Raw genomic sequence first — 12,009 nt, 5'->3', positions numbered from 1 at the left:
TAGTAGCCTACTGCTTTTTGATTTCAGGTTCACAGTGGAAATGTGAAGGAATTGTAAAAAGAAAAGAAAAGCCTGAGCAAGTGTCAAACATTTTTTATGACATTTTAAAGGAAACCTGATGTAATGAGAGATTTGATTGGGACAAACCTTGTTTGAATGCACATGTGTGCATATGCCTGGGAGGTTGGTCAGTTGTTTGCATGGGCACATCAAAGCAAATCAGAACGCTTGGAAGCCTTGTGTTTGCTTACGGGAGAAATGATCGTATTTTAATGTAATGGTACAAGATAAGGTAATGTATTTCCCACTAGCGCAGTGAATGTTAAAGACATTTCATTAGGGAGAGTTGAGTTGGATTATTTTAAACTGAGCACTTTATAAGAAGTTTTACTTGTTTACATTTTTGGAAATTGTAGCAGTGGAACATATCAGCATTCTTACAAAATCATACTTGTATATAACATTGACAACTTTATGTCCAATAAGAGACTGTGGTAAACAGAGTGTAAATGTTGGGGTCCTTTCTTAAGTCTGTCACTCCTGTTGCTTGTCAGCTGCAGCCACTACAGTGTTCACAATGTGCAGCTTTGCTTGTGGTTTTAAAAAACAGCCAAAAATGTCAACCTCAGTGATTTGGTGTCCTCTGGGGACGCCTGATCACAAAGTACTCTTGTATAAAAGAGTACAATGTGTGTGACATGGGAATAAAATACAGATGAACCTTTTCATAACACCATTATTATTTTGTGTCTATATTAGAATTGTTCACTGTGGAAACTGTCCATTGTCCATTTAGTCTTCAATGTGCCTGAACTGATGAAGTGTTTAACTTTATCTTGCTGCTGCGCCAACACATCGAATAGCAAAAGCCTATTTGCGACAGATATGTAAACTTTGACTTTTGCTGTATCTTTGTAAATAAATGTTTAAAACATCAGAATATTTTTTCATAAATAAAAGTGAATGAATTAACGTAATGCTTGATTTCTCTCCCCCCCCCCCCCATCTCATGGTCATGTACAGTTTAGTACAAACCAAGCAATTAGTGATGAATTTATAACAGTCTGTTTATTAAACAAGGTAAAGATACAAAGCTTTTTTTCCTTTTTTTTAAACATTGATAACCTTAGTTTAACTTCCCAGTCTTGGCTGTGCATATTTAGTCGTCTAGAAACTGTATATGAAACCACAATGCAAGACAGGAAAAAGTGTAATAAATCTACGCAATATCTTTTCATTGAGAACATGGGTTAAACAGGTATCGTACAGATTACAGCTCAGGAACTCCATGCGGAAGGAAAAAAACGAAAATGTTTACACGACTGAATACTGCAGAACACAATACAGAGTAATGGAAATGGGATGATAAAACAGTTAAGGCTTACATGTAAATAACTGATATAAAACATGAATATTAATAACATATGGGTAGACTAAAATAATTACAGTTAAGTTCATACATAAACTTTTACAAAACCCAAACAATGCATGTTTATGAAAACTAAAAAAATAGGTACTATAAATGAGTAACATGTTTTACAGTACAGCAACATGTACATTTTCCCATTATCTCAAAAGAGAGAGTAAGTTGAAGAGGCAGGGTCTGTTGTTGGCGTAAATGTCTGTTTTCAGGCCAGTGGCTTGAGTAATAAGTTTTTATTCTTTTGAAAACATACTATATATGTATTATACATTATTCTCAGTTCCATCTCAAACGTAACATCTAGCTGTAGCACCTTTTCTGCAGTGCCCTGAAGAATACAGGGTACTCTATTAGTACCATCCAGAGGTTAAAGTTACAGTAAAAATACAGAAAACAATACTGTGTACAATAAAAAGAATACTAAAAGAGAAAAAAAACCCAAAAAAGGAGAAGCATCACCTCCACATAAACTCAAAACATAGGCCTATGGAATATGACTTATACTGCAGTTTATTCCAAAAATGGGTAAAGCTTATTAAAGATTTATAAAATACTTAACTGGGTCAGAGTAGCTGTACAATAACTTCACATTTGGTCCAATGTTTGGGTTTAAAATTGACCACTCGAGTAAAATTGAAATTTCAGCTGAAGTGTGTTTGAAAGTAGGGCTGAGTAGAGCAGAACTGGCACTGATACATGTGCAATGTATTCAACCTCTAACACTAGGAAATAATAGTCAAAGCTTAACTGAGTCCAGAAAGCAGACGCACTATAACAAGATTTGCTTCCTCTTAAAACCTCGACAAGGTTCAAATATGGCACTACTTAACGGGACGTGAGGAAAACACAATGTAAAAAGCAGTGTTTCATTGATCATGTGTTGTGATCACAAAGGTGCCATAAAGATGGATATGGAGTGAAAGATTTTGGAATAATAAAAAAAAAAAACATTCATCCTTCTTCCCTTCCATGTTGCTTTACTTTTTTCCTCCCTAAGTCAATAATGCAACTTCTCAATACAATCATTAAATGTTTAAATTGTCATCTACCGATTGCCTTTCTTCAAATTTAGATGACCCTGTAAATGTGTACTTGCACAAAAATGTGAGTAAAAACAAAGAAAGTAACATAAAAAGACTGTTTTTTTTATACACAGTCAGTGCTCTTAGCTGCCACAAGTAATGCCCTTTGGCATTTTCCATCCAACAAGATTGAAACAATTTGAGCCAAAACCACAAGGCCTAAAAGTGCTTTAAGATTATCTTTGGATGTCTCTAGAATACACCCAGCAAACATTTTTTTCTATTCTCTCAAGTCTCTATAAAAGGGCAAATATCATCTGGCACATTTTGGAAACCCATTTCATGGAAGAGGGAAAAAAACAAACCTAACTAAAAACATTTCTCATGCCCAATGCATCCGGCAGTTTACATGACGCTTACGAAAGTGCTTATTGAATCTGACGCAAGACATTCTTTGCCACTCGATCCTCCGGACAACATCTAGCTGTATTTTTTACATTCACAAAATAACGCTGTGCTCATTTTTGACAGACGGCCTGTGTCAAGATGGATCATGGAGGCAGCCTGTTTACTGAATCTAGCACTGAATGCTTATGTCAGCTGTCATAATGCTAATGTAAGCCTTATGTAGATGGCTGTGGGTGCAGGGCCTCATAAGCTCCAGCCTAACGTAGACTTTGAATCCGACCCGCTGCTGAGCGGCCGGGGGCTCAGATGAGGGAGATGCGGATGGGGATGCTGGGGGACTCGTTCCTCTGAGGCGACTGATGGTTCACTAGGTGCTCCACCACCGTGTGTTTGGACATGTGCTTCATAAGGTAGGTCTCCTACAAAAGACATGAAAACACACCAAATGGTTCAAAATGTAGTTACTGCCATTAGAGGCAGCATCCCATAAATAAACCCTTTTTTCTTCTTCTTAAAAAACAACATATCAGCGATCACATTTACATTTCCTTCTTCACTGCTGACTGATATTTTATCTTCAAAGGACATTTGACCCTTTTCTTTACTCATAAACTCAAATATACCAGTAAGAATAAGACATATTCTAGATAAATGTATGCAAAGTCATTAGATTGAGCAAGATGTAACAACGTTAGCACACTTTAAACTTGGAGGGAGCAAAAGAAAACACATTTGAACGGACCGCTGTTCACATTTCAACCAACAACTACAGCAGGTGCTGATTTCACAGATGAGTTGAATGTGTGCTAATTGGCAAAATTATGTGTTGTGTTTTGTTTGAAATTAAACCTGCTCCGCCTCAATGGCACAAGGTTGAGAAGCACTCACTATAAGGAGCTCTTGCTTTTAGAAATAGTTTTTTTTTTGTCTGAAGAAAAAACTGCCAATATTTAACATTTTAGAAGCTGGCAGCAGTAAAAAGAAAATGGCATTAAAATGATGTTATGACCAACCAACCCATTCTCATGATCAATTGAACTAGTACTCGCTAGATCCCTGTATGTCAAAAAAAGAGAAGTGGATTCACTTCTTTTCTGTATGATCGAATAAGAGGAAGAACATGTTGCATTGCTAAATATGACAAACAGGAAACACAGCTAGTTTCAGGCCATGTCAGGCAGAGTATCATCAAAGGCCATCATCTTATCTGCCAAACAGTTTGACGGAAGGCACAGTGGGAAAAGCTGACACACATGAAGATAACAGGCAGATAAGCCGTGGTGTACTCACTGAGGTGTATGCTCGGCCACACATGCTACAGCAGTAGGCCTTCGCATTTTTGATGGCATGCGCTGACAAGTGGATCTGCAACGATGCAGAGTCTGAGTAGGCACGGTAGCAGTTAGGACATTTATACGGCTTGTCTTTATTGTGCTGCCTCTGGTGAGACTGTAAGGGAAGAAACGGACAGAAGCTGTTAATGTGGACATCTGCCTGCGCACTGTGTCTTGTTGTAATATCTATTGTGGCAGAATTAAGTTGTGTGACCATGTACTGACCTGGAGGTTAGACAGCTGGGTAAAAGCCTTTTCACATCCGGGGTGAGCACATTTATAAGGCCTATCGCCAGTGTGGATTCTGTGGCAAAAGAAGCGGAAATTACTAAAATCTCAGCTTTTTAATTACTTCCACAACAGATTCTGTAACTCCAACTATAACTATAATTGTCAACGAGTTAAATGAGTGTAAAATTATCTGCAAGAAAACAAAACACATTTCCAAATACTGTTGTAGATTAGTGAGTGTAGCACGGTGAGTTAGCAGTAGCTCCTCGGTGGCTATTTCTTTTCTAGACACTAGGTCGACTCCCGCACCGACCTGGTGTGCTGCTGCAGGTGGGACAGCTGACGGAAGGAGTTCTCGCAGTAGGAGCAGTGGTAGGGTTTGATCCCCAGGTGGATGCGCAGGTGCTGGGACAGGTAGGAGGCGTTGGCGAACGTCTTGGAGCAGTGGGGACACTTGTGAGGTTTGGCCTCTGTGTGGGTCTTGGAGTGAATCTGCATGTCTGACTTGGTTAAGAAGGTGAGCGGGCACACTTTGCATCTTGGTGACAAAAACAAACAAAACAAAAAGGATCAGAAAAGGTGATCAGGTTGTTTCAGTCAAGACTATACAATGAAACACCATTAATGTTTGAAAGTTTTAAACCATTGCTGTCCAAAATACCAAGACCACTTCAGTCATTTACAAGAGATATACAGCAAAACGCAACCAATTCTGAATCATAATGGAATCCAAAGTAGCAGTAGCACTGAGTCCCAACCAAAGTCAGAGTAGAGCTTTATCCTATATTCATTCAAAAATAATTATGTAATGGTTTATTATCCAATAAGTTAGGACAATTCCTACCGACCTGCATTGCGCTAAAGTAACAAATTAAGTTTACTAAACTAAAATAATAAGTTTACAGGTGATATAAGGAGGCAAAGATCAGTCGACAGGTGAAAGATGGTTCATATTGATGTCTCAGTAAGGAGCGCATCAATCACCTACAGCTGACTTAAAACCAAACTTGTCTCAACCAATCGTCTATTGATCTTTTGCAGACCGCAATTCAATTTGTGAATTGGCTTTGGAAGGCCAGTGCTGAAAGGAACTATCCCCCCCCCCCCTGTGATGCAGTAAGAAAACAGCAGCAGCTTCCTGTGCCCAACCTGTAAGTTTTTCCCTCTTTGGGTGCCACAGTGATACAGCCTTGGTCAGCGAGGATGGGGTAGGGCACCACCAGCAGAGGACCCGTCGCGTTTTCAGCTTTGATCTTCTTCCGTCCCCGGGTTGCCTTGGGTGGGGGGCCCAACAGTCCAGCCAGGCCTCCCATTTTCATGTGGTCCATGCCAGGGCTGCTAGCCAGCCCAGAGATGATGTTCACACAAGGGGCCCCGCCCAGGCGGTTCTGGCTGATGGAGGTTGGAGTCGTGGGGGTCAGGGCCTCGGAGATGCTGTGGTTGTCGGGTCGGGATGAAGGAGCCAGACCTGTGGGAGTTAAAACTACAACTATTATAGCACCTTACACGACACTGCACATGACACTGCACACGACACTGCACACGACACTGCACACGACACTGCACACGACACTGCACACGACACTGCACACGACTTGAGAGGCGTGTCAGAGTTACATTTCTGGTACACAGGTACATCTTTGATGACAAAATATGAAAGCATGCGACAGTTTTAGATTAATGTATACTACTATTCCAAAGAGCCTTTCATTTCCGCAGTGGTGGACAGTTTCTAAGTACATTTAATGAAGTACTGTACTTATGTACAATTTTGAGCTATTGTACTTTACTTGAGTATTTCCAATTCCAGCTACTTTATGCTTCTACTCCACTACATGAGGGAATTATTGCACTTTTTATTCCCCTACATTGTTTCTGTCAGCTTTAGTTATTTTAAAGATTCAAATTCAGATTAATAATTAAAATATAATAAACTAATCATTTATCATGTATTTTTTATAGGTTAAGATAAACTTTATTGATCTCTTGGTGAAATTCACAAGCTACCCGACAGTATATACAGTATATAGTAAAAAGAAAAGACTTCAGTGCTGAACACATTAATGCAATGTAATCAGTAATGTTACACACAGTATATTATTGTGAAATTGGCAGAATGAGTACTTGTACTTTTTGTACTTTCAAATACATTTTGATACTAATATGTTTATACTTAATTAAAAAGCACAGCAGTAGTTTGCATGATGGTTAGCAGTAATGTAAATAATACTTGATGATTTGTAGTGCTATAACTCACAAAACCACTGCTCTGGTTGTGCAACGTTACACAACTATAATTCATCCACCTGCCATACATTGCATATGAAATATGTTCTGGTTATATTGTTTAAATTGTCTGAAACAGTTATATTGTTTCTTTTATACTAAATGTTTACTTTATTATATTCTTTAGTATTGGAACTCTAATGCACTGCTCAGCCTGTAAAACACTCTCTCTGTTTATTTTCGCCACTTTAAGCCTCAGGAACTGTTTAATAAAATGTCTTATTTGATGATTTGCACACCTTTATACTAACTAACTAATGATGCATTAAATACTTCAGCAGTTTCCAGTGCGGACTGCCTGAATTCACACTGAATGTTAGTTCAGTAGATGTACTTATTACCAGCTGTGGTATGTCCATTGTACCTTTACTGCATACATGTGTGTATCCTAATCTACTGAGACAGTTTAACAGAATGACTGATCACACTGCTGTCAGAGACGGATTTTCTTGCTGTTATTTCCTGCTGTCAACAGACCGCGGAGACCAACTGACTGCAGTACCTGCTCGATGGTTGACCCGGATCTGTTGCTCGCTGAGCTGCCTCATGTGCCAGTCTTCCCACAATCCTTTGGCCTTCACTGCTGACTTGTCGTCCATGTTTCCATCTGGAAGTTGGCAGGTGATGGCATTTTAATCAGTGAACAGTAAATTGTGTCTTGATATAAACATATATAAGCATAACGCTGTGTAAAGGTCAGACAATACCACACAATGGGACGTCAACATGAAACCACAGACCTTTAAAATACATATCAGTTACGTAGATAGCTATTTAACTTCAACTTAGAGATTTAACAAACAACTTGGTATGGTTTGACATTTTCTGTGCCAATATGATGGCTGAGCTGCGGTACCAATATCCAAATTTTGTATATCATGTTCACTTGATACAAGCGCTTTTCACATACAAGCCTTACGATGACTTTTCATCAAGGAAACAAAAATTGGAAACAGAAAACATCCGATCAAAATATAAAAATAAACAAGTAAACTCTTGATACTGCAAACTGTAAAGTGATGACAGTACCTTGTCCAGAGCTGGAGGCGGGGCGAGCATGCAGAGCGATGTCCGGTAGTCCAGAGCCCTGTTGCTGCAGGTGGTGACCTGACACCTGCTGGAGCTTTTGCATCGACATAATGTGCTGCGAGCTGCCGTCCGGGGACGAGGTGGGCAGCAGCAGAGACTGCTGGGAAGGGGAGGAGGTAGGTGGCAGGTGCAGGGGTCGGATCTTCTCAGCCATCAGTTGCTCCTTGATCTTGTTAATGAGCACCAGGTTATCCAGCTGAAAGAGGAAACGGGTTATGCTCAACAGAAAACAACCACCGTGAATGTTGTTGATGCTCCAAAAAAACACATCCCAGGATAGAAAACACTGACCAGCAGCACACAGTACAAGTTCAATTATTTTTTTATCTAGGAGAGCAAACGGTGACAGATTCTCACTCAGAGAGTTTGTTTCACAGACAGACTGGTGCTGAATGGCTGAAAACATTCACACATGGAAACAAATGGCAAGTAAAGATTTAAATGTCCCAGTAATTACAAGTGGTGAATGGACTTACCTGGCCTGGCATGGATGGAGGTGGCGGCCAGAAATACGGGTTGTTAAATCGAGGCTCTGCCATCCTGAAATGAGACATTTATTTTAGTCACATTCAAAAGTCAAGTTTTGATATATGATGATGTGATATACAAAAGTGTTTATGATACAAACTAAAGTTTGTGTCTAAAGGTTGGGAACAAGATCTGTAGGCAGAACGTGTTAATGTTACAGACTTTAACGATGATAGGTAGGTCAAAGTTTCAACGTTTCCTTTGACCTAAAATGACTGTATACATTTTATTAGTTTCCATCGCAAACAATTTCATCAAGCTTTGCATGCACTTCCATGCTTAATCACAAAATTAAGCATTAAGAACAATGTGTGGCTCTCAAACTGCTCCACTGAGGGCAGATATTGTTAAGAAACTTTTGAAACCTTTGCAAGACCTAAACCTAGTTTAAGAGAGGCATCATAGAAGTTCATATTTAATATTTAACGGCGTGCATTCATATACATTTGTTTCAATTTCCTGTAGGACAAATACCATGGTTATTATTTTTATTTATTTTTATGATAAGTAAAAAGGAAGTTGGGTTAACCTAAATAAAAAAAAGACCCTTTTTTTTAAACCACATCTGAGTGTGTGTATGTAGGTTACACAAAGAGGTAAAGTGTTGAGTTTTATGGGCATTTAGTATAAAATATTAAAATAATTTTGTTTAAAAAAAAATACATTTAAATGAAGAATTTATAAATACAAATTTAAGACAATTTAACGTATTTTAGGCTGGTAAAATTGGATGTAACTAGACCTGGAACATGGAAATGCATAGTTTGAAAAAACACATATAGTAATTCAAGTTTCACTTGTTAGACTTTTTTTGGCTTTCATCCACATCTCAGTCTTCCTCAGTAGTGATCAAGAGCAAACTCCATCCACTGAGGAAGACCCTGAGAGACAGTTGTACAATGTAGCAAGTGGACATCAAGTTCAAATTTCTTCCTCCAAAAAAACTGGATTTCAAATATGTTATAAGATTTTTAAGGACCTGCATTAACCTTGAAAATAAAATGAACTATTTTGTTAAAATGTATGATAAAGTCAAACACCTTGGAACACGATGTCAAGACTTATTTGTTAACAGTGTGAGAAGTTGCTGCTACATTTCTGTTAATAACTCAGTGTGTACATTAGGCCTACAGTGCCACACTGTCACCTTAAAGTTATCACAGGTCAAACGTCACCGAGAAATATTGTGTCACCTATAAAAAGACACCAGTGTGACACAGCCTTAGCCGATTAGCTTGGACATTTAGCCCCTCTATTCCTTTTGTCTGAGAGTGAAACCCTGAAAATAAGTGAACGTCGCATTAAATGTGCAGATAAACGACATGTACAAAAAACTTTCCATTCTTTGACTTTTCGGACATGTCGGCTGTGTGAGAGCATCTCAGCACTCCCACTGATGGAGGCTTTTACGGATCGACCCTCCCGGTGCGACTCAGACATTCTCAGACAGTTTTCTTTAAACATTTCCAGACAAAAGAGAAACAAAAATGGCAGCCTTATTTTTATAAGGCGGGACGCCATATTCTGCAGACCCCAAAAATGTAGGAGCATGAACATCTGATCGTGAAGATGGTGTTAGGGGAGAATAAGTGAGCCGACGCGGACACAAAGGTGTGTTTATCATGTCAAAGGCATGAATGATTGTTTACGGCGAATTGCAGGTTTGAATAGCCCGGCCTCCCCACCTCTTAAAAAAAACTGACACTTCCTACAACAACCATGCCCTGCAAAAACAGCACGGAAACGGACAAGATGCAGACTCTCCCCAAACACCACATCGATTTAAAACAACCGTAGCAACGCTGTAAGGTCAACATGTAACCGGCGCACAATGCCCTTCCTCCCGAAAGACGCTGAGCCATCTTAACCAAATTTCACTTTTAGGGCTGCTTTTTTTTCACATTCTGCAACTTTTGGACGAATCAAAGGACAGCAATTGCGTTTTGTGCACAATGCACGCATTTAGGAGGCTATCGGTTATCAGAGAAATGCACAGCAGCGAAGACACCAAAAGACATGCACAAATACCTTGAGTCCTGATTGCAGATATTGTCTTGCGAGTACAGCTATAATATAAAAGCTTGATGTTCTTTCTGCCTGCCTCCAGTCGGACCACCGCTTCCGGGTCGCTTTGTTCACTTCTGGGTGCTGCTGCAAGCTCAGTACAGTACACACTCAGAGGGGAATATTCTGCTAATGTTGCTGTGGATTTTTAGACGATGACCTACTTTTATTCACGTTTAACGGACAGCGTGCATGCATGATGAATCTAATATCGTTATTTCATGCGCTTGTTTGGGTTGGATTTAGCCTTTCAGATCCGCAGGGGTGAAAGTAGAAAATCCTGAAATAGCAACGCCACAATGTAAAAATACTCCAATACAAAGAAAAGTACTGCGTTCCTAATGTCACTTTTAACTTTAGTAACGCAACTGACTGCTAAATGTAGCAAGAAACAATACTTAAATAAGAAGAGTTTCCTTTCAGTGTGTTACATTACTGAAGCTACTCTCAGAGATGCTGTTAGGTGTTTTAATCTGCATCATGCATCATATTGTATGAACAAGTATTTATCATAATATGTTTTAAATGTGAAATCTTACTATATTATTATAGGCCTACTGCAAATACACTCCCTGTAGTATTACAAACTTAAATGCACCTGATTGATGATTTACAGGTAACTCTTGTCCTCTGTTTAACCAGGTTAAAGTATCAGATACAATTCTCTTTTATTAAGAGACCTTGCCATTAAGGTATCATGAACACATTGTTACAACAATAACCTACATATATAATAAAGTTAAAACAATTAATGTTTTAATTACATTTCTTTCACAAACTTCAACACTGTTAAGATTATAACTGGGCTAAATTTGGTTGAAAAGTAAGAGTTTTTAATTACATGTATTTATAAATACTGTGTCAACACAAATACATTGTTTCAACAGAATTTCAATGACCATATTTTACTGTAAAACAGGAATGTTTTAATATGTAGTTACTTGCTTCACATTGAAACAGAAATGATACTTATAAGTAGCTTAAACAAAAATATGTGTTACATCTAGACTCCAAATAACCAAATCAATTCAAGTCATTTATGTCAGTATTTTAAATCTTGTAGGCACCCTGTACTACGTCAACATTGTTTTGTGTTAATACACCTGTATCTAAATAATTGTTTTACTTACTTCACAGGTGTTGACATCATTTCAGTGCAGTTTCAGTGTCAGAACCACGAAACAAACATTATTTTTATATATCAAAACATTTGATTGAAACTTGTCTTTTGTCGCCTTTTTGTGGGTGAAAAAAGCTGTTTCAAGATAAAGTAATTAATTGTGCCTGTTGTTGCAGATTATTACTTACATACAGTAGAAGTTATTGTTAATATAGCTTAAGTTATATATACAATAATAGGCCAAGACTAAGATTTTACAGTAAACACTCACCGACACACAGCTGAAGCACAGTGTGTGTTCAAAGGCTTTTCCACAGTCAATTAAATGTTTTACGTCTAATTTGATATATATATATATATATATATATATATATATATATATATATATATATATATATATGTATATATGTATATATGTATATATATATATATATATATATATATATATATATATATATATATATATATATATATATATATATATATATATATGTATATATATGT

At 38.0% G+C, this 12,009-nt stretch overlaps 1 protein-coding gene across 3 annotated transcripts; it reads right to left on the bottom strand.

The window, feature by feature from the left end:
• Window positions 1-1,049: 1,049 nt before the first annotated feature.
• On the bottom strand, window positions 1,050-10,502 carry znf362b (zinc finger protein 362b). 3 transcript variants are annotated; one of them, XM_029436340.1, is made up of 9 exons: window positions 10,350-10,502; window positions 8,270-8,333; window positions 7,734-7,989; window positions 7,207-7,311; window positions 5,568-5,901; window positions 4,732-4,956; window positions 4,413-4,491; window positions 4,144-4,302; window positions 1,050-3,272 (listed from the first exon to the last, which is right to left on the bottom strand). In XM_029436340.1, the coding sequence occupies exons 2-9, from the start codon at window positions 8,330-8,332 to the stop codon at window positions 3,156-3,158; spliced, it is 1,338 nt and encodes a 445-aa protein (XP_029292200.1). In that variant the 5' UTR covers window position 8,333; window positions 10,350-10,502; the 3' UTR covers window positions 1,050-3,155. The 3 variants fall into 3 exon arrangements, with proteins under 3 accessions (XP_029292200.1, XP_029292202.1, XP_029292201.1); XM_029436342.1 differs by having other exon boundaries at window positions 5,568-5,886; XM_029436341.1 differs by lacking the exon at window positions 10,350-10,502 and adding an exon at window positions 9,362-10,153.
• Between the last annotated feature and the right edge of the window lie 1,507 nt (window positions 10,503-12,009).

Source organism: Cottoperca gobio, chromosome 7 (assembly GCF_900634415.1).
Source record: "Cottoperca gobio chromosome 7, fCotGob3.1, whole genome shotgun sequence".
In the NCBI taxonomy this organism is placed as follows: domain Eukaryota; kingdom Metazoa; phylum Chordata; class Actinopteri; order Perciformes; family Bovichtidae; genus Cottoperca; species Cottoperca gobio.
This window is presented reverse-complemented; position numbering and strand designations above follow the sequence as displayed.